Source organism: Hemibagrus wyckioides, linkage group LG10, assembly GCF_019097595.1.
Source record: "Hemibagrus wyckioides isolate EC202008001 linkage group LG10, SWU_Hwy_1.0, whole genome shotgun sequence".
In the NCBI taxonomy this organism is placed as follows: Eukaryota; Metazoa; Chordata; class Actinopteri; order Siluriformes; family Bagridae; genus Hemibagrus; species Hemibagrus wyckioides.
This window is the reverse complement of record NC_080719.1, coordinates 18,015,514-18,043,430: the sequence shown is the minus strand read 5'-3', so window position 1 is coordinate 18,043,430 and position 27,917 is coordinate 18,015,514. Positions and strand designations below refer to the sequence as shown.

General features: G+C 39.9%; 1 protein-coding gene across 8 annotated transcripts; it reads left to right on the top strand.

Annotated features, from left to right (window-relative positions):
• Positions 1-113: 113 nt before the first annotated feature.
• On the top strand, positions 114-27,193 carry mast3b (microtubule associated serine/threonine kinase 3b). Of its 8 annotated transcripts, none has more exons than XM_058401452.1 (28): positions 114-514; positions 5,694-5,780; positions 8,611-8,690; positions 11,758-11,830; positions 11,986-12,006; positions 12,388-12,466; positions 13,040-13,197; positions 13,571-13,646; positions 13,780-13,989; positions 15,960-16,061; positions 16,152-16,284; positions 16,379-16,446; positions 16,564-16,655; positions 16,865-17,073; positions 17,237-17,375; positions 17,472-17,604; positions 17,905-18,070; positions 18,190-18,291; positions 19,322-19,444; positions 19,882-19,994; positions 20,162-20,343; positions 20,499-20,620; positions 20,955-21,155; positions 21,300-21,526; positions 22,391-22,513; positions 22,878-23,014; positions 23,341-23,522; positions 24,033-27,193. In XM_058401452.1, the coding sequence occupies exons 1-28, from the start codon at positions 471-473 to the stop codon at positions 25,025-25,027; spliced, it is 4,377 nt and encodes a 1,458-aa protein (XP_058257435.1). In that variant the 5' UTR covers positions 114-470; the 3' UTR covers positions 25,028-27,193. The 8 variants fall into 8 exon arrangements, with proteins under 8 accessions (XP_058257435.1, XP_058257437.1, XP_058257440.1 ...); XM_058401453.1 differs by lacking the exon at positions 114-514 and adding an exon at positions 2,640-2,680; XM_058401454.1 differs by lacking the exon at positions 11,986-12,006.
• Positions 27,194-27,917: the final 724 nt, after the last annotated feature.

The window sequence follows — 27,917 nt, the reverse complement described above, 5'->3', positions numbered from 1 at the left end:
CAATTAATCTGCCGGACACTTTCGCGCTGACCCCTAAGTTGAGGATGCAACGAAGGCACGCGCTCTCGCTCAGCTCAACTCTGCTGACCTCTACAGGTCAAATCATTATTCATTTCCGCGGTTCTACATCCTGTGTCGCTTTTGTTCTATCCGAACCTTACTTGATTTTGTTCGTGGCTATATTTAATTATGCTAGAATACCCATCACCACATTCCTCCTTCTTCTCTTTCTCCTCCTCCTCCTCCTCCTCCTCCCTTCCCTTTAAACCTGTTCACTAGTTACTCGCGAGACATGAGCGCATCTTTCACTCGGAGGTCCGTGGAGATCCTGTCGATTCCGTTTGGATCAGATCTCCTGGAACACAATAGGACTCTGGTTCTGTGCGGACGAGACAGGGCGATGTGGGGGATTTCTGCCTGAGATCTGATCCAGCTTTCAGCACTTTGGTTGTTGCCGATCACTGGGAGGCATGAAGAGGAGAGACAAGCTGAAAATCCCCTCCCTCACTTTGGAGTAAGTTCTCTCTCTCTCTCTCTTTTATAATAAATAAAAAAAAATTCTTCCATCATGATGATGAATAATTTAGGAGTAGCTGCTGGAAGACGAGGGGAAATCCCTCACTGCTGGTGAGTAGACTGTAAGTAAAGGGGGAAAGAGCTGCGACTGGGGAGCACCCACTTACAATTGATTCATTCTGTTATATTTCCATGCGTTTCTATTGTTAAAATTTGTTATTAAGCACACAAAATGGAATTGCTTTTGCCTAGTTATATACTAGTCTGTGTACCATAGTTGAAGTGAAACGATATAAAACACTACTACTACTACTATAGGCTATAAAGCTATCCTGTGGCTTTATTTATAACAGCTCAGAGATGCTGAGCTGCTTGGCGTGTTTCCAGATTTTTCTTGCACCTCTGTTATTTGTGACAGACACACTGAGACTGATCTGAGGCTGTTCATTCTGCTGTGTTGCAGCATATAAAACCCTGTTCGATCCATAAGGCTCCTAATTTATAATACGGCTTATATCTGCAGCTTGGGGTCAGCCAGTATGTTAGACAATGGAAATCATTTAGTTTTTCCTTCAACACATTGAGACGTGTGAGGTGGAGCTAATTAAGTATGGGTAAGTCATTAAAAATCAAGAGTTATTATTAGTTTATGGGGAAATATGCTGTGGGCCTTGCTTCCTTGTGAACCATTCAAATGGAGTGTTAAAAGTTTTCACTGTTTGGTTTTGGTGATTTAACATACACCCAAAACAGTCAACGGTCTCACTAAACAAACATTATGGATTCAACTACTGAAATATGAAATTAAGATTAGAAAGTACCAGGGAAAATCATGCAGTGATTTCCTTTCATATTTATTTTATGGTCTCTCACACCGTGTCTAGGCAGCCTACCAGAATTCGCATTCTTACTCACAGCCTGGATCACATATCAGTTAGATAACAAGGCTTAAGTACTCAGGAGTACAACAGAGATACACCCTACAGCCTACACACAATGTGTAACCTTCTGCTTCAGTGCCTTAATGAACACAAAGTAGAGTCCTGAGTCATGGCTTCAGGTTATTATGAGGGATGTGTGGAGCTGTTTAATAACTAACAGAAACATTACTTGCGCAGCTGGCATGAGTATTTTTAAACGTGCTCGATGATGGAGAATAGTATAAACACTGCTCAGAAATGTGGAAAGCAGTTCAGAGAGATTTCAGCATATAGTTCCAGCATGTGAAGATATCTGAAGACATTAATCACTATAACACCGGTCTCGTGAACAGATGTAATTAGCAAGACAGACAACAAACACCGGCTCTATATTTTACGCTGTCACAAGAAATGTTTTGCTTGTTTTCTCGACCCCTTTTCCAGCCTGCTTTAAGAGTCGATCACTGCGGTACTCATGTTCTGTCCTCCCACTCCAAGCACTATGTAAATATAGCTGCCCTCCTCTGCCCGTTGGATGCTGATCCATATTACAGGCGTATATCCGCAGCTCATTGTCAGTTTTTCTCTGTCATTAAGCTAAACGATATGATGTACACGATCACAGTTTCTGCTTTACTTAACAGAAAACTAGCACATATTCATACGCGACTATACGGCGTAGGATTGCGATTGGGCCGTTTTTTAAGCGAGCTGCTGTTAGCGAGGATAGAGAATGATTAAACAAACGAACTGATGGCACTGCAGAGCACCGAGGGTTTTTCTGCACAGTTGGTTCTCCTCCAGTTCTCTCGCATCACTATGACAACACCCTCATGTTTTTGCAGCACATGTTGCTATCCATTGCACTGTTAGGTGCTCCTCGCTTGCCAGGCTGAGGACCATTTGTGCAGGTCTAATCCAATCTTCACCTTTTTTTTTCTCATCTTTTGAAGATCCAGTCAGGTTTAAATCACAAATTATGAATATCACACCCACGAAGAGAGATGACGCTTTTTATCCTTAGTGTCAACACTGGACAATAAAGAAAATCAGTTGCTCTGAAATGTAGTGTTTTCAACACCGGTGTTTTGCTTCAGTTGAGTTTACCTGGACTTTGGACACTAATGAGTGTAATTACAATAGCTGATGGGACTTTGGTGCATGTTGAAAAATTGCTTGCTGCTGGAACACCTAATGGTTTAAATGCTATTTACAAAGATGCATAGCTGCACAGCATTTCACAGGTAAGATGTTGCACATAGAAGATATTCAGATGTACGTTATCATTACATAGACTTAAAGATCCTCTCTTTATGATTTTTAGTGACTGCTGTTGTTGATAAACTATTTTTCTCCACATTTCCATGTACTCAAGTATCTAAAGGTAAGTTTGTGAGTTTAAATGAGCTTAGTAGTCAGGGCATGATTTACGGTGGCACAGTGGTTTAGCGGTTTGAGTCTCGCCTCCACCGTGTGTTTGCATGTTCTTCCTGTGTTTCTTCTGGGTACTCACCAGTCCCAGTACACATGTTGTAGGCTGATCGGCCTCTCTAAATTGTCTGTAGCATAATAAAGAGAGTCTGTGCATGATTGTGCATTGTGATGAATTAGCACACTGTCCAGGGAGTCCCCTGTCTCTTGCCCCAATTCCCCCGGGTCAGACTGCAGGTTCCCGTGACACTGTGTAGGATAAGCACTATAGAACATGCTTTTCTTAAAGAATGGTCCCATACTAATGTAAAATTCAAATCTACACACACAACCCAGTTCTTATGAAAGGTTGGTGTTACCCTAGGGTGGTTTTAGTGTTTTTTTTTTTTTAATTATAATAGGCCCCAAACAGATTAGATTTTATTTAGTTATGTTTTGCTCAATTGAAATAACACACTTCTCCATATTTGGACAAATAAATCATAAATTAAACGATCTTTTATAATACTTGGTTGGACATCCTTTAAAGTCAGTGACTGCTCGAAGTCTCATAGACATCACATGGCTTGTTCACACACTGCTGATGCTCTGCCAGGCTTTTACTGCAGCTGTCTTCACTTCCTCCTTGTTCTTGAGCCTGTTTGCTTTCAGTTTTGCCTTCAGTGTGAAATGCATGCTCAACTGAATTCTGGTCAAATGTTTTTATATGCAGACCTATAATTCATCCTGCTACTTTTGTCAGCAGTCACATCATCAATAAACACAAGGGAAACGGCTCCATTGGCAGGCATCCACGTCCACGTCACAAGATTTCAATCTTAACCACAAAGGGCCAGTTTGGCTGCAGGCTTTCATTCCAACCAGGCAGGAGTTCCACCTGTTTCCACTTGTTTAAACAGGTCATCTAGGGCTCCAGTCACTACTAAGTGTCCTGCTGTTTGAATGGAATGAAAGCCTGCAGCTATGCTGGGCTGAGTACGAGTAAGACTGAAGCCTACTGCCATATGATGAGGTGCTGTGCTTCAGATCTTTTGCTTTTTCATATTCTTCTTTTCCCATCATTCTGCTTCAAGTTGATCTTTATCTCATCTGTCCATGATATTGTGGCAAAACTGTACTTTTTAAGACTGTGTTTTGAGACACACTTATCTGGTCTTCCTTTTGCTGTTCCTGAGCTCACCAATGCTTTCTTTCTTACTTTACACCCAATTTGCTTACAGCCGAAAGTCTTAGACCTCATATTCATTATTTAATTTTCATATCCTTAATTTAAGTTCATTTAACTTCAGTATGCTGGAGAAAGCTAAAATAATTATAATTTGTCCACATGCCACCTGTCTGTATATACAAAGTCAGCCATAAGACTCAAACCAGTGACAGTTGAAGTGAATAACATCGATTATCTCATACAGTAGCACCTGTCAGGCGGTGGGAAATGCTAGACAGCAAGTGAGCAGTCAGTTCTGGAAGTAGATGTGTTGGAAGCAGGGAAAATGGCGACTTTGATAAGGGACAAATTGTGATGGCTAGACAATCTCCAAAACAGCAGGTTTGGTGTAGTGTTCCCAGGATACAGGGGTTAGTACCTATGTGCTAATGTCTTGGTGCCAGATACCACAGACCACCTTTAGAAGTCTGGTGGAGTCCATATCTCAAAGTGGTCAGGGCTGTTTTGGTTGTACAAGGGGGAAACTACACAACATTAGGCAGGTCAGTTTAATGATATGTCTGATCGGTGTATAGTCACTAAAGACAAAACATACTTATGACACAGTTCCACAGCACCATGGAACTGTGAAAAGGTCAGCTAGTGCGAATTGAATTTCATTTGAGATTGTTTGTCTTTTTCTTCCTACTCTTTCACATCCTCTTTTTCATTTCTGGAAATATTTGTTATTGGTGCCACAGAAGATTTGGTCAGCTGAAGCTGTAGTCATCAGCCTGTACTAATCATATTTAGATTGGTCTAATATTATTCAGCTCCTATCCCTTTGCCTTTTCCCCTTCCATGCGAACTACGACGAAGCCCAACACTTCTTCTTCCTCATGTCTGACACCTACCTCTTGCTTTGTCAACAGCAGCACTTTGCACTGCAACACTTAGTGTTGTAACACTTACATGTACTAATAGGATGGGGCTGACAGAAGGTATGCGTTTTCACTTTTAAGAATCTTACTCGGCAAGTTATTAACCAGGATTTCACACCCCACAAGTCTTTTCTTTTGGACAAACCCAATGCTCATTCAACATAGCACATCTCGACATCTTTAAGTACATCTCTGCAATAATGTGTGTTTATAAAATGTACATTAGCATTTGCATTCTGTGAGAAAAGTCTGACAATTGAAATAGTTTAAATCTGTGTGCTGTTAAGTCTCCAAACACACAAGAATTTACAAAATACATACTTCATAATTACACTCATATAATCAGACTTCATGTCTGTCATTTCAGTGTGTCAGTACATGCTCACTGACAAACAAATCTCTTTTTAATATATGAAAGTGTCTGAAACCAAAATAGTATGTCATGGGAATAGTTTCCTCACTGATTTACACTTAGGTCTTATGTTCAGCTACGCAGTAAGACAAGACTCAATGTTATTAATCCCTCCTGGGGAAAATTAAAGTGTTACGTCACCATGATAGTAAAAATATAACATATGTTACTTAGAATTCATTAATCTGATGAAGTTACAAATGTGGGCTGCTTTTTGTTGGTAGCTCAGCTAAAAAACAAAAACAAAAGGTCATGTAGGAAACTAAAGGCAGCACAGATACACTTAGTCAGAGCACTAACACATGTAAACGTGTCTTGACTTTCAGTTTGTCACCCAACCAGAGCCCAATCACTCCGAGCCCCTGCAGCCCATGCAGTCCCTGCAGCCCTTTACAAACCCTTCATCCGTGGAGGTAAGCCAGTCGTCTTACATGCTGAAAGATTACCACATAAATTATAATCAGAATTAACAATAAAGCAAGAGTTTATTTTTTGACAGGCATTTTTCTACAGTAGCTTTACCAGCTAAATAGGAGGTTTTATTTATTTATTTTTTATTTATTTATTTATATATATATATTTATACATAAGACCATAATTATCTCCAAATTGTAGTCTTTAAATAAATAAACACACCCTATGCCATTAGACTATAAATAAGTCATTATACAAGCTTGTAGACTACTGGCCCATTAGTGTCATTATGACTATAGCAGTTATTACACCCTCTGTCTTATAGGAAAATTCCACCCTGAATGACTTGAATATTAATCTGTGTAATTAACCCGTGATCCTCAGTGGCTTTCAGGATTTAACCTGTAATGAAATACTGAGTTGACTTCTTTCACTTATGTGTAGGGTTTTTCACTCTAGTTTCCTACATTACCCACAGTTCTTTTCCACTGTGTGCTAACCGTGGCACCAGAGGGAATTAAGGGGTGTTTTGGTGCCTTGTAAGTGCTAATTTACAAGATGTAATAACATCATTTACCACCTTGGCACCTTTCTACCACAGATGCCTCAAAACGGCAAGTAGCGTTATCAACATGGAAGCTGGATAACGTTAGTAATAACTCTAAACATTGTTGTCACAAACCAGTGATGAATATGGTCATTTGTATAGATTAAACCACACATGGTGTCAAATTTTAACCGATCTATAGCAAATAATTTTATAAACGTATTTACAAAAGGAGGGAGATTTCACACTCTATACTGTGAGAGTGGCCATGTTGATTTGTCACCAAGTTGCGGAGTTCATGTTTAGTTTCTTTTTGCCCTTTCTTTTTCGTTTATTGAATGCAAGCTGGAATTACGAATAGCTGTGAATATCGCTTGTAACTCCGATTCCCTACTGGGAAAAACAAAAGAAAAAGCCCCATTAGCTTACTTACTACTAATCTGGAAGGTCCCCTCAGCCCCAGGATTCAGCATATGACATCATGTCAACATGGCTGCTTACACAGCCAAGAGCAAATAAAACATGACTTCACTACATCACTACTTTGTGTGACACAAACAGCTGACCCCTCACAAGAATTACAAAAACACAGCGCCGAGAAACAAATTGGCACCATAATAGCTAAACACATTACAAATAGTTCAATATCAAACAACTGGATGTGTTTCAAGGTGGACTTTTCCATTAATGCTGGCTGTATATAATTGAGTGTGTGTGTGTGTGTGTGTGAGTGTGTGTGTGTGTGTGTGTGTATGTGTGTGTGTGTGTGTGTGTGTATGTGTGTGTGTTACATCTCCCCACATAAATATTAGTTATATTGTGTGTCAGTCTGTAATCACTTTACTATTTCCTGGACGTCATTACTAAAGTTTAGTTCTTGCGTTATACAGGACTCTATTTTGACTAGCTGCTACGTTAACACGTGAGGAAATGACGTCATTGCTCTTTGGCTCGCTGCTGGCAGTCCTAACCATGTGGTCATGAAAGAGAAAAGTTTCGAAATATTAGCTGTAGGTCAAAGACAATAACTGTGACACGAACAATAACAAGAACTCCGGTCAAATGAGTCAGCTCGTCATGACAAAATATCCTAGATATTACTCTTAGGTCTGGAATTGTATATTGGCTCGTATTTCACCCCCACAGTGGACGAGATGGTACGTTCCAACGTCATCGCCCGGTAATCATCACAACAGGCACACAACACAAAAGCTGCAGCGAAGTTTAAGAGAGTGGGTTGGGATGTCGTGAATTAAGAGAGGAGGACAAAAAAAAAAAAGAAGCTCAAAAAAATATATATGTCAAAGTTATTAGAGCGACTGAATGCTCGACTTTGCAACAGAGCCAGGCGGTGATGGAGCACGTTTCAGTCCAAATGAGAAAAGTTGAAAGTTCGATGTACCAGTTGCCAATGTACCAACCCAGCTAGCTAAGCTAAGCTAACTAACTAACTACGTAGCTCGTTAGCTAACCAAAACAAAACCCAGGAATGAGGTCACCTTATTTCTCTTGACTATTGTCTGTGCCTCGTTAAGTTATGCAAACTGAGAGCCTAAAGCAAGAGGAGGACTTCTGGGTGAGACTTGGCTAGCGAGTTTGAGCTCGCACACAACGAGACAACAAACATCACGCGCAGGCTAGCTAGCGAGATAAATACGTAAGTAAATGCCATGTCTGACCCAAGTTGCTGGAGTGCAGCTACGAGCAGCAAAGCTCATTTCGTCACTGGAGTGATGCTTAAGCGATCCAAAAGGTAAGATGATAGAAGTGCTGATTGTTGATCCCAAACTTACTGAATCAGGCATGTGACATTGTTTTGAGTGGGTTTGAATGTGATTTGTGGTGCACGAGGACACATGGCAGCACTGCGCACGGGCTTGCTTGGCCTCACCAATGCGATTCATTCTCAAAGACTAAATCAGATGAATTCATCCCGTGAATCCTAATTCAGATTAATTCATCTGATGAATCCTGTGCTTTGGATTGGATTGGATTCTCTGTGGTCCATAAGTACAGACGGGGGAGCAACGTGTATTTTGTACTGTGTATTGAAAGCAGGCATAAGTGCACTGTTCTGTATGATATTGCTAATGGAAAGAAAATCCACCCTTTGATATCTGTCTATATGTCTATCGATCGATCAATCCAATCGCAGTGCTGTAAAAGAGCATACACAATAATGTATCTTTGGTCCATGTGAAAAGCTATAAATTGTTTGCTATGTACTGATGATGAGTCTTAAGTCACCCTGCTTTTTACCCTCTTGTGTGTTTTTGTCACAGTTGCCGCAGCAGTAGGAAGAACCTTGGGGTTGGTACGCCTTCGCCGACACGCCCTCTCTCACCCCTGTCAGTCCACACAGGTGAGAGAGTCCTCCTAAAGATAGATTTCCCCTAACAGCTTCATTCAACACAATCAGCCATTGAGATCCCTTTGATTTTAATCAGGTTTACAAAACACCAAAAGTAGCAGTAGTCCTGGCCGGTGTCTGTAATGTTATGTGGCTGCTCAGGATTGTCCCTCCATGCTCCACCAGACATGGAGCAAATTTTTAGAACATCACAACTCTTAAAGGGCACAGTAATAATAATAATAAAAAAAAAATGCACATGCTTTGACGTCACAAACTCACGGCACTGCTTAATAAATCGATGAGCTAACAACTAAAGTCATACTGATCACCAGTGTGCAAACAGCTGAATTCAGGAAAAAGGGTTATCTCTGTCTTTCAAGCAAGATTAAAAATGCGTCAGTGTAAAGTTAGATAAATAATTACCAAGAAGTTTATTGTGCTTTTTGTGAACACACAAGAAATGCATCATGCTGAATTAAAAACATACACAAGTCTTCAGGACACAGGAGTTTACACATTCTTTGTTGTTTGCAAAAGTCTAACATCTACAGTACTTACACGATTACTAAAATCTGGTTATTGAATTACAGATTTATTTATTTTTTTACAATCCTGGAGCTTTTCCCTTATCAGATTACGTCGGTGCACATAAACACGATCTTGCTGACAAAATTGGATCTGTTTGCTATTATCAGATTATTTTGTGTACGTAATCAGTGCTTATTATCTGATCGTCTACAAGAAAACAAGGCATGTTACGGGGTTGTCCCACCCAAGGTTGCTTCACACTGACCGCTTGGCCAGTAATGTACAAGGAGATTGACAAAGAGAGGTGTGACAGCAGGAATTTACTCTGTGCTGCTGCTGTTGTCTTTAATGATGAGGCCAAATAGAAGGTTTCGAAGCACAGAGGTCTATTTGAATGAGCTTTGCTGGCCATATGAAAGTGATCATTAACAAACACTGGACCCCTCCAGTGAAGTAGTATGAGGAGCATTTAAAAAAAACCCACACTGATCTATTCCTGTTTTCACGTAAAGTGTATGGGTATTTATTTATTTATTTTTGTAAAAATGAAACATAAACATGATTATTTAGTCAATGGAAGAAAAATGACTTTGATTTAATATGACATGATGAATATAACCCCGTAATAGTAATTTGCAGCCAGCGCTGTGTCAGGGAATCGGAATTACAAAGGAGTCCGGTTACACGGACAGGAGCCACAGCAAATCAGGAGTTAAGAGTGTGTGTGTGCGTTTGCCTTAGTGCGCGTGTGTGTTAGAGAGTGTAAACAATGCAAATGGGAGTGAGAGAGTGGAAGAGTCCGATACCACAACATGAGAGCAAGAAGGATTCCAGGCTATCGGAGTTTGAGCTTTTTTCCTGGTGAACAGATAAGGATTTTATTTATTGTTGAAATCATTTAGTGAGTGATAGGCAGCTGATTTATTGTTGTTACAGAATTTGCATATTTACCTGGTTAAGACGTTGTCAAGCTCAAGAACACAGGATTGCCAGCTAGTACCCAACAATTGATAGTTTTGTGTGTCTTTGTTTTTGTGTTTCTGACTTTCTGATCTGTGTCTTTAAACCTCTGGTGTGATTTGTGCTAACCCTGTCTGGTTTATGCCAAACTTTCATGGCAGACTTGATCAGGCAGTATGTCACACCGCCGTTGCCATAATTACTGTAGTTTTCAGACACACCCTTGAATTTGATTGAAATCTCGGCACTGCTGCCTGTGGCATTAATGCGCACAGTTGACATTACAGAAATATTCTACCACAAATAGATTGTAATGGCATTTTCTACCAGAGAGGGCATCTTCCGGAGCAGTCGCGTGAGTGAGTCACACTGGGCGACTTATTCTGAACAAAATCCAAAATGTATAGTTAAAAAAATGTTATTAGTGTGTTGTTAAGGTAAGAATGCTGTTTGTTTACTTTATTTACTTAAAGTGATTGGTTTCTCAATGTGCTTTGGTCATGAATTAAAATGTGTTGAATATTGAACTTCAGCATGCCTGTACATTGTTTCTCACAGATCTGTTGTATATGAAGTGTGGAGCTGTGTAGGGTTCATGTCCTAGTGGGATGTGGTAGCTCAGTAGGTACTGCACTTCTGATTGGAAGATTGTGAGTTTAAATCCCAGGGCCACCAGTCTGCCCTCAGATTGAAGTTGCTGTGGATAAGGGCATCTGCCAAACACCGTAAATGTAAATGCCATATATATATATATATAGAAATAAGACTCTGACCCATGTCTTTATGAATGGGTGATGAAATGTAGGACTCATTTTTATATATGTACATGAGCTCATCAGAGGAATTTTTGTTCCCCCTAAAAATAATTAAAAATAATAATTCTTAACTTGATTCTATGGAATATTTATTTGTACGTCTAGTCATTTGTGTGTTCATTATTATTTCATGTGTTTGTGTGTTTATGTATTTTTTTTTAGTATTCATTCATTCATTGCTGACTAAAACAACAGACTATTGTGTATCTGATGTATATGGCCAAAAGACAGAACAGATATCAGAAGTAACGATCACCGTTTAATTTCAAGTAATGCCATGTTTCTGCATCACATCTGCTATCTGCAATTGCTGGATATATGGAAAAACCCAGAGCACTTTAAAGTAGACCAGACGGTTTTACTCTTTTATAAGCAGCACTGGACTATCCAGGATTCTTTGTAGGTGATTGTTGCTCATGGTCATGTGCTTTGCACAGTGTGGAGAGCACAAACACAAGCTCCTCTGTCAGACTGCATCCACACAGTGAACTTACACAAGCTGACTATTAGCGCACCACAGTTTGCAAACTTCTTTACATTTGCGCGTAACCTATCCTATAGTAATTAGCATAAAAAAGAAGAGTGTTTTACCGGCTCTGTCCAGTTGGTACTCCCTCATTGTTTTCTTATTCAAATGCTTTGTTCATGTTGAAAACCAGGGGATTTTATTTCCTAATCAAGTTCTTTATTATTTTTGGCACAGCACCAAAGTATGTCCTCAAAAATTCTTCTCCCTGTGTTTTCTTTATATGTGGGGATTGGTCTCTTTCCAGCTGCCAGCAGTCCTTTAGATAGCCCAAGAAATGTGTCAGCCATCGCCTCCCTCAACTTCCCTTTTGCTCGCAGGTGAGTAATTCCTCGAATGTCTTATTTATGGAGCTTATAGACAAACCATGTGTTTTTTTTTTTTCCTGTTGTGGCAAACAGTGATGTGTGTCTGCTCTGTGCATCACATGTAATTCTGACGCTATCTTTCTTCACCTCTCTCTATGTCCTCTCAGCCACCTGGCTCGAACTGACAGGTAGCAAATCTCTCCTTCACTCTGTTGGTTTACTTGAGATTTCTGAAAGAACAATTAAGTTCCCAATTTCCATGACTCCCTTTAAAACTTTAGTTCTCCAGCTTCTTAAGCACAGATTAGGTTTTTAATGTCATTCGCATGAGGCAGCCTTCCTGTTATTGAAATCACAAGCATTTTTGTGGTATTTTGCCTGTGATGTTGTTAAAGCGTTGAGAGGAGAGTAATATAATTGTAAAGATGGGGGTGATTTAATGATGATATCCCTGTCATTAACACTAAAACCTTGCTTGAATGTCTCGGCTCATGTGTCAACTGCAATTATTTCCAATGCTGTTTTTCAGTAAGGTCTTTCTGCAAACAATTTTTTTTTTGTCCTTTCAGGGCTGAAGGTAGAAGGTGGTCACTGGCTTCACTTCCATCATCTGGGTATGGCACCAATCCACCCAGCTCCACTGTCTCTGTAAGTGTCTTCAGTGTTTGTTCAGTTTTGAGACAAAGCTGGGCTTCACACACATCGGTTAAGTCCTGTTGTTATTCTACTTTTATGGCTGTGTATTTTTCCTCAACCACCAGCAGATATATTACTTTCAAACCTGTTAGGAAGAGGCTGCAAGGCTGTCAGAATGTTGCCAGAGGATTGCTGTTAAAAATCGAAAATAACCAAGAACAGACACAAACATTCGGTTGTTGCAAACAGCTAGGATGGAGCCTGTGCCTTTAGAAAAATAAAAAATCTTGATAATGAGTATAGATCATTTATTGTGGGATGATTTCCTACCCTCAAAGCCAAGGGAAGCAGCCTTCTCCTCACAATAGTTAGGTAGGATGTTGAGTAATCAATCTAATCCTTCATAATAAAACTCATCTCTGTAGCTAGTAAAACATGATAGTTGGTGGGGAAATGCTTTGTTTATGGTTGCAGTGTGTGTTTTGTGTGTGAGCTCTGCTGTGGAGGAAAAATCAACACAAAAAGTGCTATGGTTAGTGTTTTCTTCTATATTAAAGCGCTTAGTTCTGCTGAATTCTGTTGCAGTCCTCCTCCTCTTCCCAAGAACGCTTGCACCAGCTTCCATACCAGCCCACGCAAGACGAGCTCCACTTCCTGTTCAGACACTTCCGTAGCTCGGAGAGTATGACTGATGAGGATGGCCGAAGCTCATCTTTCATACGCCCTCGCTCACGTAGTCTTAGGTAATCCCTCCAACCTGTGTGTCTCCTCATTAGTTTTAGTGTAAAATATGCCTTTCTGCATTTTTAATGCAAGCCATTAGCCTTGCACGTTAATCTGTGTGATTGTGTAGAGTGTTGTATTGCTTGTTTTGTTTTGCAGTATTGTGTTCCTACTGTTACTAGTGCACTCTTAGCCTGTATGTTAAAGGATTCAGTAGGTCTTTCTCTCTAGATTAGGTTGCCTCCCACACGCAGCTTACTGCTCATAATATACACCTTCCCAACACAACCTACTCATGGGTAATGGAAGCATAGACTTCAGTTAGATCATTAAGGATTTAGGATCTAAAATATTGATGGGAAAATTTGTTTCATTTTATTTTTCTTGTTACAGTCCTGGACGAACAAGTGGCTCCTTTGACAGTGAAACTGTGATGATGAACCATGTTTACAAGGAAAGGTTTCCTAAGGTATCCTGTGCTTCCTATGCTTCCCTTTATCTGCTGTACTCATAATCCACACAAACTGTTCATTTAAGCATTTCATTTTGAATTGAATATCTTGTATACTTCAGGTAGTCTAACGATAAGCTCTTGTGCCCAGGCGACGGCCCAGATGGAGGAGCGCTTGCTGGAGATCGTCACACACTGTTCTGCTGACAGCACTTTACCTCTCGGAGATGGAGTACTGGGTTTTATCCAGCACCAGCTGGTGGAGCTCGCCAGGGACTGTCTGGACAAGTCACAGAAAGGCCTGATCACCTCCCTCTACTTTCTAGAGCTGCAGGAGAATCTTGACAAGCTGCTGCATGAGGTGTGACATGAAACCAACTACATGTTTCTTTCAGTGTGAATTGCAGATACCGACTTTAATATTGGACAGTTGTTGAAGGACGGCCGTTGAATTCTGTCGAGAATTCCTACAACAGTAATTATTTTGGCTGCTTGTAAATTTAGCTTTCTAACTTTGAAGCAGTATAGTTAAAAGCCATTTCAGCTACATATGCATTCCCTATAGTCCCCAATAGGTTTACGTGCACAACAAGGTGCAACACTAAATATGCTGTCCTCGAGTTATGTCTTTGAAGGGCCTATGATTTTTTTTTCAGTCTGCTTCCACTACAACAAATGATCAAAATGATGATCATGACCAATATGCGGTGAAAAATGCCTCGAAGAGAATGTTATGAACCACGGATATAACCACTCACCTAAACGAACACCTTATTTTTCCAAAATGTGAAAATTTACTGATCTACAGGTTTGCCATTTTTTTAATACTGCTTGGTTTATCTGCTCTTTGGCTATAGCAGGCTGTTTATTGCTCATCTGTGGCACAAGCTGCTAGCTGAGCTGACAGTGATCTCTGAAGCTTGCTTCTGCGCAGTTTCTGTCGGTACCAGGCAGAACAAACCCCCTGCTGTCTCCGAGAGGAGAAGTAACATTGCACTGAGCCACACTGTGCCTGTCACCAGTGTGACAAAAGTGCATGTGCCATCTTATCTCATCTCCCTCTCCTTTTACTCTTTCTACCCTGCTCCACATCCTACACTGCTCTCAAAAAAGAGCAACAGGTTCAGTAAAAATAAAAAAAAATAATAAGCGACTTCTTAATGCCACTTCAAACATTATCGTCATTCACAAAGAAGACATTAATTGCAAGACTGAGGGATCACTGGGATCTGGGAGGGAATTTCCCTGTGTGTCATCCTACCTTTGTGGCTTAGGGTTAAAAATGCAGATCCCCCTCTCTGGGCTAGAGAATCTTCCATGCTCCTAGAGAGCCTTAGTTTCCATAGCAACCCCCACCTTCTGTGTAGTGTGTAGACAGCCCCAGGCAGGACTCATCGTTTGCTGTCAGATTGCAGGGCTGCTGTGGACATTATGCACAAAGCTAAGCTTATTAAAGTGTTTCCCACATCCTGTAGTCACTGCCTCAAGTATATAAGCTCTGTATTTTTTTTATTATTTTTTTTTGCTCATTTCTTTCTACCACTTTTACCCTGTACACATTTGTGTTACAATCTTTTAAATAATATGACAGTCTTATGCAGTGTAATGAATGCCAGTGTGTACTTGATTTAGTTCATTAAGCTGGGGAAAGAGATGAAGATATTTTCTTCGCAACCATGACACATTATGTTGACTCAGTTCATTTGAGTTATAGCTGAATAGCTGTGCAAGTGTGGGTGAAATAGGGGAGCTATAGAAATTAAACATTGTTATTATAATTTTTTTTATTATTATGTGTCTAGTCTGTGCCTATTGGGTGTTTTTATACGTATTTTCTTATAGACATGAGTGAATTGTTGGTATAACAATGGTGTAACTGTATAATAGTCACACCGTCTGATGTCATTAATGAGCAAACGTATGATGCTATACATGCTATAGCTTCTGTTTGTGTAGGACAGATGAAGGAACAAATGAATCACTAGCTGCAATGTGCTTGGAGGAAATTGCTTGTTATTTTGATGCTGTACTTTCTCTTAAGGAGGTTACATGTGCAATCTGTTGCCAAACTTTGCATTCTGTTATGACTTTCTCGCTGTTGACTCATGTTGCTGTCGAAATTTAATTGCGGTCACATCATCTTCTAAACCTTTTCTTTAAATTTTTTTTTTATTATTATTCGTTTGCTTTGTATTAGTTATAATTTTCCACACAAAATGTGTATTGCCTGTCAAATATCTCTCATACAAGAATTATTGCTTTGGGTTGTATCTTTTGTCGTGTGTGTGTGTGTGTGTGGTCTCATCAAACAAATCGTTCTTGTGCTCCTAGGCTCTGGAACGTTCTGAGAGTGAGGAGGTCACAGTCATCACCCAGCTGGTAAAGAAGATTCTCATCATCATATCGCGTCCTGCAAGGCTGCTGGAATGTCTGGTAAAACCACAACACGCACAAAACTAATGCATTCTCTGGGATATAGAACACCCCTTATACTCCATATACTCTTATGTCTTAAATTGACAGGAGTTCGACCCTGAAGGGTTCTATCACTTGTTGGAAGCAGCAGAGGGTCATGCTAAAGTTGGCCAAGGCATCAAAACGGATATTCCTCGTTACATCATCAGTCAACTGGGTCTGAATCGAGATCCCTTAGATGGTATAAGATCTAGTACTCTATGTGCTATCCAATAACTAAACACACAGAATGTATATACTATTCTCATTTACATTTGGTCTTTTACCTTTTGCAGAAGTGAGTCAGCTAGAGGAAAACTATGAGTCTGGGCCTTCCCTTAACGTGGACACAGAGGAGTCTGATGTAAGTTCTATTCAGTGATCAGTTTCCCTGCACAGATTAAATATACATTGGCTAAACTGGACAATTGGACCATAAATTATAAAAGATCCCTTCCTGTTTTTTTTTTTTTTCTGCCAGCATCAGAATAGGTCTGTGCTCACCCCACCCCGAAGGAAACCACTGGAGAGTGACTTTGAGACTTTGAAGCTGATCAGTAATGGAGCATACGGGTAAGCAGATTAATGCAATAGCATTATATTTAGCACAGTTAATGCACCACTTAAATAAAACTGCTTTCAGATAGGGCTGCCCAACATTAGATAAAATGATAAATTAATGTATGTTAATTATTTTAGAAAAATTTGGGCAAAAAGCTATAGTTGCTGCCCACTCACCACATCATAACATTAATTTAACAGCCACTGTTGTCTTCTTTCAGAGCTGTGTACCTGGTGAGGCACAAAGAAACGCGCCAACGGTTTGCAATGAAAAAGATCAACCGGCAGAACCTGATCCTAAGGAACCAGATCCAGCAAGTGTTTGTGGAGCGGGACATCTTGACGTTTGCGGAGAACCCTTTTGTTGTCAGTATGTTCTGCTCATTCGAGACCCGTAGGCACCTCTGCATGGTCATGGAGTATGTGGAAGGTAAAGTTCAAGCAGAAGTTAAAAGTTACTCTTAATGGTTAAATGGTAATGGTTTAAAGTTACTTGATCGTAAGAAGAAAAACTTTTGGGTATAATAGAATTTTCAGGCTGCAAGTTTTAGCATAAAAAAATGCACCTATAATTCTTTGTGTTTTATAAACAGGTGGTGATTGTGCGAATCTGCTCAAAAACATGGGTCCGCTGCCTGTTGATATGACCCGATTGTACTTTGCGGAGACTGTTCTAGCTTTGGAATACCTGCACAGCTACGGCATAGTGCACAGAGATCTCAAACCTGATAAGTATGAATGAAGGATCTTAATATATGTATAGTAGTAAAGGTAAAAATGTGTAATGAAATGGTTTAATACAGTGGTGCTTTTTAACCCTGTGTGCAGCCTGTTGATAACCTCAATGGGGCACATAAAGCTGACAGATTTTGGCCTCTCCAAGATTGGCCTGATGAACATGACAACAAATCTCTATGAAGGCCATATTGAGAAAGACACCAGAGAGTTCATCGACAAGCAGGTAATGGGGCATGTTCTTGACCTGTACAGTATTGTGTTGGTACTTTTATTATGTATCATCAATTATACAGAGGCCAATTTTGAGATCCGATTCTTTCCCTATATTCAGTTTATGGTAACTCAGCTAGTTCACCACATGAAGTTTAGTTCAGAATTGAAGTTCGGTCATTTTTAAATGGTTCTGATTTACTGCACACTGATTTAATATACTGAGTTGGGTTCTTGACCCTGGTAGAATTGAGCTTGTGTCATCGCATTGGTGGTATTTGATTCTTTTGATGTTTATGGATTTTCATTCTAGGTTTGTGGTACACCGGAGTACATTGCACCAGAGGTTATTCTTCGCCAAGGTTATGGCAAACCTGTAGACTGGTGGGCTATGGGAATCATTCTTTATGAGTTTCTGGTGGGCTGCGTACCCTTTTTTGGCGATACACCAGAAGAACTTTTTGGTCAAGTTGTTAGTGGTAGGTCCCGATGAAACCATCTCTTCATTTAATTTGGGGAAATTGGGCATTATGTAAATAGATTTTGAATGGTGTTTATTTTGACCTGCCAAATAGCTGACCTGAATGTTCTTTATTAGATGATATAATCTGGCCAGACGGTGATGATGCTTTGCCAGTCGATGCCCAGGACTTGATAACACGTTTACTGAGACAGAGTCCCATTGAACGACTTGGTACAGGTAACTTACCAATTGCCTTCGTGGCTTTTATCTATTAACAGCAGATTCTAGACCATCTATAATAATAATTCTGTATTCTATATACACCGACCAAGCATAACATTAAAACATTTATAAACTTCACCTCTCCTGTAAACATAATCGACAGTCTCACATCAGGCACAATAATAATGCTAATTATTTTCACCATACTACAGCGTGTCCCACATGTAAATGTGTCTTTATTTACAAAACATCTACATGACTGCCATTTCTTCCATGTAAACGTACACACCGCTTAGGCATAACATTATGACCACCTGCCTAATATTGTGTTGGTCCCCCTTTTGCTGCCAAACAGCCCTGACCCGTCATGCACTGTGTATTCTGACACCTTTCTATCAGAACCAGCATTAACTTCTACAGCAATTTCAGCAACAGTAGCTCATCTGTTGGATCAGACCACACGGGCCAGCCTTCACTCCCCACGTGCTTTAATGCCCATGACCCTGTCACTGGTTCACCACTGTTCCTTTCTTGGACCACTTTTGATAGATACTGACCACTGCAGACCGTGAACACCTCACAAGAGCTGCAGTTTTGGAGATGCTCTGATCCAGTGGTCTAGCCATCACATTTTGGCCCTTGTCAAACTCGCTCAAATCCTTACACGTGCCCATTTTTCCTGCTTCTAACACATCAGCTTTGAGGACAAAATGTTCACCTGCTGCCTGATACATCCCACCCACTAACAGGGGCCATGATGAGGAGATAATCAGTGTTATTCACTTCACCTGTCAGTGTTCATAATGTTATGGCTGATTTGGTGTATAATATACAATTATACCATCATTTCATTTCAAGTGTCACCTTCCTAATTTTAGCTTCCTCAGACAATCAAGTCAGTATTTATGGCTAAAAGATAAAAAGAGCAGCATTTGTCCAAGTTCCTAGAGGGGATAAAGTCTTAATATAAATGCAGTAAGTGTGTTCTCTTAGCATTTTACAACTGAACTGTTGAATATTTCCTTTTGTTTTGAAATATGTATAGGGGGAGCAACTGAGGTTAAACAGCACACATTCTTCACCGGCCTGGATTGGAATGGTCTGCTTCGCCAAAAAGCTGAATTTATCCCTCAGTTAGAAGGAGATGATGACACCAGTTATTTTGACAGTGAGTATTATGGGTGTTTTTTTGTCGATGTTTTTTCTGAGTTTGAATTGTAAATGCCTGCAGATCAACAATGATGATTTGGGTAACATCAATCCTTTTCAAATTGCTTCTATAACATGCAATTTCTTACACTGTAGAATTGCAGAATTCAACAGAAATATGTTTATTTTAGTGTTTTTGTCTGCCAGCATACTCTCCCATCTTTCTTTATTACATTTGTAGATTTATTGCTTTTTTTAAAGCTTCATTTCCATACATAAGCTGCATTTATTCATATATGTATTTCTCTGTGCATATTTGTTTAGTTTGTTAGCTATTATGTACAACCTTGTGTACAAAAATATTTTTTAAAATATCAGTACTCAATTTAACTTTCTTGGAGAACTGACAGTAGTTCCGGACTCTAATTGTTTGTTTGTTTGTCCTCATGAATTCAGCTCGATCCGATCGCTATCATCATTTGGTTTCTGATGAAGACGATGAAACAAACGACGATGAGTCGTCTTTGGAAATTCGCCGGTTTTCCTCATGGTCGAACCGTTTCAGCAAGGTTAGTGTTGTTGAATTCAAAAGGTCATAAGTACTCTGTTCAATTAAGAAGAATTTTCAGAACTCCTTTATTTCAAAACATGAGAGTGCATTGGTTTATTTAAAACACTTACATAATACTTAATTTAACAGTTACCTCATGTTTTTTGCTTGCTCCCTGCTTTATAGGTCTACAGCAGCACAGAATATCTGGCCACGCCGTCCAATCTGAGTTTCTCATCCGACCGAAGTCACAGTGAAGAGCATGAGGACCGTTCAGAAGGCCGAGAGAGCCACTCACCTGGAGAGATGCACAGGCAGAGCAGCACAGGAGCCCCGGATAACAGGAGACTCTCAGGACACCGACCATGGTCTGTTATAAGTCTGCTTATTCCTAAAGACAGAATGATTAAAAACTGAAATGTCAATCTCTGGACTGACTATATATTTTCTAAAACAATATAAAAAGTGTGATTCTCTGTATGTATGCTGGGTTAACTGTGCAACATTTCACATTTTATCATAGCCTGCGACCAAGAGCCTCCTCCAGCTCCTCCCAGCCAGACCGCTGTGTAAGCCCTCTGGTGGCAAGTAGTACACACAGTCTGGAAGCCATGCCGCGTGTTGCACTCTCCACTGATGATGAAGGTCAGGACTTTATGACAAATGGCTAAATTGTCATTATGTTTAGTGCCAAAGAAAAAAATGTGTTTTGGAATGGAGTAAAAAGTTTCTTGTGTTGCATACTGCTTTAAAAATAAAACCTAATACAAGGTTGTTGAGACAAGACTAGAGAGAAGTTGTTTCTACTGAATTAATGCTTTTATTAGTGTTTTATTCAATTTAGCTTTATTACTAAGTGGAAAAGTATTGTATTATTGAATGTACAATTTCAATACAGTTGATGGTGTGATGATGGTACTTCTAGGTGTATTGCTCTTTATACTGAACGTAATTTTTTTTATTCCTGTTCACTTTGCAGCTGAGGTGGCTGCGTCCAGCCTGCGACGAATCAGGCTGCGTAGCAACAGTACGGGAACAAAGCACTCATCTCCAAGGGAACACGGCAGTCCAAGATGTTTTGGCAACCAGCTTGAAACACCTGACAGACAGCATCTCTCTCCAGGGGGCAAAGTGCCAAAATCTGCCTCTGTGTCAACACTGTCCCTCATCATTACTCCAGGTGAGACACTGTGTAAGACCTAGTATAACTCTATCCATTTACAAATGAACATGAATATTTTGTTCAACCCCATTTGCATGCTTAACAAAGTTGCATGTCTTAGTAAAGGCCTTTACCCTTCCTGTAATTTCCCCATCTATTTAGATGACATGAGTGGAGCGCTTCAAGCCAGCCCCATTTCCCCACACTCCATTTCATCCAATCCTTCATCCCGAGATTCCTCCCCAAATCGAGACTTGTCCCTCAGCATCAGCTGCCTGCGGCCTCCCATCTTTATCCATAGTTCTGGCAAGAAGTACGGCTTCACCCTGCAGACCATCCGTGTCTACATAGGAAATAGTGACGTATACACCATCCATCACATGGTCTCGGTGAGCTCACAGAAACTGGCACTTGACTTTAGTTTAATGCTTTATTTCATCAAATGAATAGTTTTGTATATAGTTTTGTCTAGTTATGTTTTTACACTAGATCTCCTAAAATAGCTCCTTGCATTTGCATAATGAAAGCACAATTTGCATTAGAAACCAACCCGATATGAGGTAAAATTCCAGTGCATGGTGCAGCTCAGATCAACAAATTACCCATGAGTCAGCATTTTGTCAGTGTTTCCATTGCTGTAACGGTTTTTGATGACTAATGCACTAACTTCCCTGTATTCTTATTAAATGTAAAAGTTTTAGTTAATACTTGGAAAAGTCCTTCTCAGTATTAACCCAGCAGCACCAGACACACTTAAATCTTGTTTATTGTCGAAAAACCTGAAAAGTGCTTGTGTTTTACTGTTTGTGACTGTGATCACTACATAATGACTTAAATAACAGAAATCTGTTATTGGATATTGGCCCACATACAGCTGTATCAGGATACAGGTAATCTTGCCATTGGGGTCTGTTGGGTGGAAAAGAGAGGATTGTCAGTGGATTTCTTTTTTCCCATACAGTAGAGCTCTCTAACAAGAGCAAGATGCTCTGCTATTACAAGTGCTGTATCTGTTCTCATAGGAGAGCCTTTAGAATTCTTCATTTTTGTTTACAAATGAACTACAATTTGAATATGTATAAATAAATGAATAACTAAATAAACAAATGAATAAAGGTCATCATAAATTGTATTTTGTTTATATATATATATATATATATATATATAATGTGTGTGTGTGTGTATATGTATATATGTATATATGTATGTGTGTGTGTGTGTATATATAATTTTTTGGGGTTTTTTTTTTTAAGAGTGTGGAAGAAGGCAGTCCTGCTCATGAATCTGGCCTGAGAGCAGGAGATCTGATCACTCATGTGAATGGAGAGTCAGTGCAGGGATTGGTGCACACAGAGATGATGGAGCTGCTTCTTAAGGTGAGGCATGCTGTGTTGTGATACAGTAGACGTTCATGCCAAATGTAATTATAGTGGGGTTTTAGTCATGCAGTCATTTCTTAGTAATTTATATTTCTTATGGGGTTTCTTAGTTCCACTCTAACAGATTCATGTTATTCAGATCCATGTTTAGCATCCATATTTCCCAGCTGACTAGTAGCAGTCACCTTACCATTAACATTTGAACCCACCAGTAAACAGCTAACAGTAGTGAGATTGATACTCATACATAGACTAATTCTCCACTGCTGAGTCTCCACTCTCCAAGACTGATGCTTCCACTAGTACGTTCTTGTCTGAGTGCTTATTTAAACTTTGCACAACGATTTCTATTGTTTTACAGAGCGGTAACAAAGTGGCCTTGCAGACCATTGCCCTAGAGGACACAACAATAAAAATCGGACCAGCAAGGAAAACAAGTTATAAGGGCAAGATGGCCCGGCGCAGCAAGAGGGGCAGGAGAAAGGACAACCAGGACCGGTAACTTTTTAATAAATCTGTCTCATTAATCTTACAGAAACGCCTGCATGGTTTTCTACTGGCATCAATGAAACATTTATCTACTTTTATCACACAAAATACAATAAAGACAAAGCAAATCAATAAGTAAAAATATACTGAGTTTTATACACTGACAAATTTGTTACTTGTTTCATGTTTGTAAGTATCCTGTGTATGCAATCCTTTGTGCTGTACACAGACTATTATTTGAATAGTTTATGAACATGTATTTAAAAAAATAATAATAACTCAAAGTATATGTAAGGAAAGAATAATAATAAAGCTGTGGTGTCTTCTGCCCTCAGACGGCGAAGCGTCTTAAAGAAGCTTTCTAAGCAGAGCACGGTAATGCACAGCAGTCGCAGCTTCTCCTCTGGCCTCCATCACTCTGTGTCCTCCAGTGAGAGTTTGCCTGGCTCCCCCACACACAGCTTGTCACCCGGTCCCTCCACACCATGTCGCAGCCCAGTTCCAGACCTTGCTGCTGGTACATATGCCTGCTTTAAATGATGTTCCAAGCTCAGTTTTTTTTGGTATATATTTGTATGGAATATATCAGTATTTGACTGAGCTGTACAAACTTGAAATTGATTAGCTAGTGCACTAGGCTAATGTAATGGACACCTATTTCAGTGCTAAGGGAAAATGAGTATATGATTATGCAGTCTATCACGTTTTCACTGTCAACTGTTCAGCTGTGGGGTTCTCTCCTCACAATGCGCATTAAAATTATTATTCGTTTTTCATAATCTATTTCCTCTCACTGTGTCTTGTGGTAGAGTACACATAGTTATATGACAGCTTTGTTGTTACAGCAATTATTGGGTTGTTAAAGGGTTAAATAGAGATGTTGATAAGCTACTGTAGTTGTTTTGGGAGTAAATATGCAATTGTTTGAACTTGCATGTTTAGTTTTAAAATCAGAATGAAAGCCAGATTTTAGTTGTCTGATTATTGTTCTCTCTCTCTCTTTTTCTGTGTGTGTGACCATTTTTAGATGTAAACTTTTCCCAGAGTGGCTCTCCATGCTCCAGCTCACCAAGTTCTCCAGCTGTCCAGATGCGTCCCAGCTCACTACATGGCCTGGGTTCCAAACTTGGCACTCAGCGTTATGCTAAAGTCGGCCGGCGCAAGTCCACGAGCAGCATCCCCCCATCACCGCTAGCTTGCACTTCCTCACCCCAGGCCTTGTCTCCTCAGCACTCCTCTTCTCCTTTACCCAGCATCGCCAAGACCCTGCATTCCTACCACGGTAAAACACTGTCTCCTCCCACTATTGTACGCCACGGGGTTCGACCCCGGAGCACTGAGATTCCTGTCTCACCTCTGCTGAAGAGAGTCCAGTCTGCTGAAAAGCTCTCTGGTGTCTTCCACGGAGACAAAAAGGCCCACGGTCCACGGCGGCACACACTAGAGGTTCCTCACTGTGAGTTGGACATGGGTGGGGATGCAGAGGTAGAGTCTCAGTATGGCTCAGACCACGGCAGACTCGGGGGATTTGCTGCCGGCCAGATTGTAGTGATGCGAAAGCTGAATTTGTCCGAACGCCGTGACTCCTTCAAAAAACAGGAGGCCGTGCAGGAAGTTAGTTTCGATGAGCCAGATGAAAGAGTCGGACAGACTCCAGCCACACCAAGCATGCCAGCTGATGCTCGGCCCAAGCACAAAGCTGAGTGGGTGGTGCCAAATACACAGCCCAGGGAGGAGTGTGTGGTCAGGAGGGTCCCTCTGGTTCCTCAGATTGCTGTACAGGGCTCAGAGAGTGAGGAGCTAGAGGACTGGCAGCCATGTTCTGATGAGGAGGCAGACGGGAAAAACACAAGTGGGAGTTTGGACTCGCACTCAGAAGACAAGGGAAGACCAGAGAGTGCTTGTTCTTCCAGCATTTCATCAGACAGCTCATCAGTGGTGTCTAAGAGCAAAGGCCACAATTCTGACACAGATGAAACCTCAAGCATGAGTCCAAGGAAGGGGAAACTCCGAGGAAAATGAAATGTTGATGTCACTAATATTCCATACTCGAATTTATGTCCTCCTCTTTCAGCACTCCTGCTGGATGAGCGATTGGGTTGGAATGCCACTTAGTGTCTTGTAAATTCAATTTAAAATGAAGTAAGCTAGATTTTTACAGGGGAATATTTATAATTTTTTAACATGTTGGAATTCTAAAGATGGTGAAAAAGAAACCTGATGGTAACCAGCTGGTGTTTTGAACCATCAAATGGGGAATGACTTGACGTTTTTATGAAAAATGTATTTTCAGGCAGATTGTTTGTACATCAAGCGTAGCTAACATGGTGAATTATCACAAAAGACTAGGTGTGAGAAGGAATCATGTAGTAGTGAGGGCTCAACATATAAACATGTATTTAGTTGGTCATAAGGTTTTCAGTTTGTCAGTATTTTTGGCTTCCTCCGTCTAGTCCAGTTCTCACATGTAGGTTTCTTTGTGTGATCCACTGTATTTTGCACCGTCTAACCCCACTTTGGTTCCATAGGCTAAGGGTATTTCGGCTCAGGGCTTTTGGCTGTAGACGTTTCACAGTTCACTCGGTGTTCTTTGGGAGCAGATGTAGTTTTTTATGTTTGTACAGATTTGATTGCTAGATATTGTGGTGCCTCAAAGTTAACACATAGATGGTAGTGACTATTTTTAACTGTGTGACTTAGTTTTATGTTGATTCAGTCTTGATTTCTACTGTGTATGCTTGTTTAGGAAACTATGCTAACTGGAAAACTGCAGAGCAATTCCACAGGCAAACTTGAATGGGTTCCCTGCTTCAAACTGCACTTCCAGTGGGGCTCTCGAAGCTTTTCTCAGTTTCCTAAAACAATGTTTTATTTCTGTAGACGTCTCATCCCTCTAAAGGGTTTTTAAAAAGAAGAGCTTTCAGTGAGTATAAAACTTTCACACATACTTGCAATGCATATTTATTAAACCTTATTTAAGAAGTCCTGTCAAATACCCTTAAAATCAGTTTTACAGGACTTCCTTCCTTTTTTTTTTTTCTTTTTTTCTTTTTTTTTCCAAATGAACTTCGTGTGCTTGATATGCATGTGATTATAATGTGGTTTCTAAACCATATTGTTTTCCATATGTATTCTGTAGCTTGTTTATCTAACTACCTATTGTATAGGGAGAATGTTTACATTTTTTCCATTGACTTGAGTCAGTGTCTTAGCTTGCCCTCAGCAACTGAATTTTCTAAATATGTGACTTGCAAATGGCTTCCTGTTAACACTGATCTGTTAAACAATCTCATCTCTCCAAAATCTCCTTACAGTGTAAGGTTTTTCCCACAAAAAATAACAAAGAAATTACAGCATTTTCTGTATAATTACTACAGGTTATTGAACGTTAATAATTTCACCGTCTTACTGGAAGAGGTTCTTAAATTTCGTCTTAATAAGCAGAAAACTTTTGTTTTTGTTTTTTGAAATATGAACAAATCTCTCTTTTTGTTTGTTTAAAAAAAGCTGTCCTGGTACTTTGGAGTCTCTAATAGTGCGTAACTGCATCTTGCTACTATCTTTTGGTGCTACTTGAATCTGTAATGCATTCCATGTTTGATGGTAGTTAATGTTTTATACGGGCTAATTTCGAGACCCTTAAAATAATTGCATGCTGCATGTACTTTATAGTGAGCACACAACAAATGCTCGCATGGCATTCAGTGCAATATGTGTCTCCTGGTGCAGTACATCCAAGCCTATGACTTTCCGTAAAAGTTTGCAGTGGTTCTAATCAGTTACAAAGTCCTATGTTGATTTTAATATTACTGCTCACTCTATATTGTGATTATAAATTATTTGTTCTTTCCTGACTAGTTGTGTAGCACCTGAACCTCCCTAATTAACCAGTGGTAAGATCGGTTGATTCTGCTTTATTTTATCCTGTCCAGATCCGGTTTTAAAAGAACTGGAAGGTATGCCGACGACCAGCAAAAAAAATAAAAATAAAAATAAATCCAGTTTTGTATATTTATATGCAATAGTGATGTTCTTCTTCCTCCATTCCTTCACATATGTGAGGATCATTGGTTTTTGGTCTGTGCTGGTTTGTAAAAATACTTTTATATCTATTTTTTGTAATGTTGTTATACTTGTTGGCCAACCCAGTCAATGCTTTGTAATAAATCATCATGTGTTGGCTCGAAACCCTCGGGACTGTTATTTCTTTTAAATGAACAATTAACCAGGTTTCTTAAGTGTCATGAACATAGTCATGTATAAATTCAGTCAAGTTCATACAGATGTTGTGGTGTTTGTGATTTCCCGCAAAAGTTTGCAGAAAAAGTAAACACACAAAACAGCGCACAGGGTCCACATGCGTGCACTTACCTGAAAAGCTCAAAGTCCAGCACTGGTTGTCTGGCACCCTGGTGTCTGAAATCGCAATTTCTGCTCAAAACGATGCATTTTAGAAATTTCTAATAGTGAAATTCACAATGTTTCTTTCTTTCCTTGAAGAGATTTCCCAGAAGAGTTTACAGCAGCTCTGTAGCTATTCCACAGTAGATCCAGAACTGAAAATTATCACTAAGGAAAAGCTTTAAAAACCAACATGTTGGTAGCATTTTATTTTACAATACAGTAACAAATTGGTGTATAAAGCTTAAATATTGAACATCTAGTACATTCCTTTGACAGCTGAACATTTAAGTAGGCTACATGCACAGGATCAGCTGTAACATTAAAAAAACACTGAAGGGAGAAGGGAATAACATTGATTACATCGTTACCATGGCACCTGTCAAAGGGTCAAATTTATTGGGCAGCAAGTAAACAGTCAATTCTTGAAGTTGGAAAGATGGGCAAGAGTAAGGACTAGGGCCAAACTGAAAATGGGCCAAACAAAGGACAATCGTTGAACAGGAGTTGA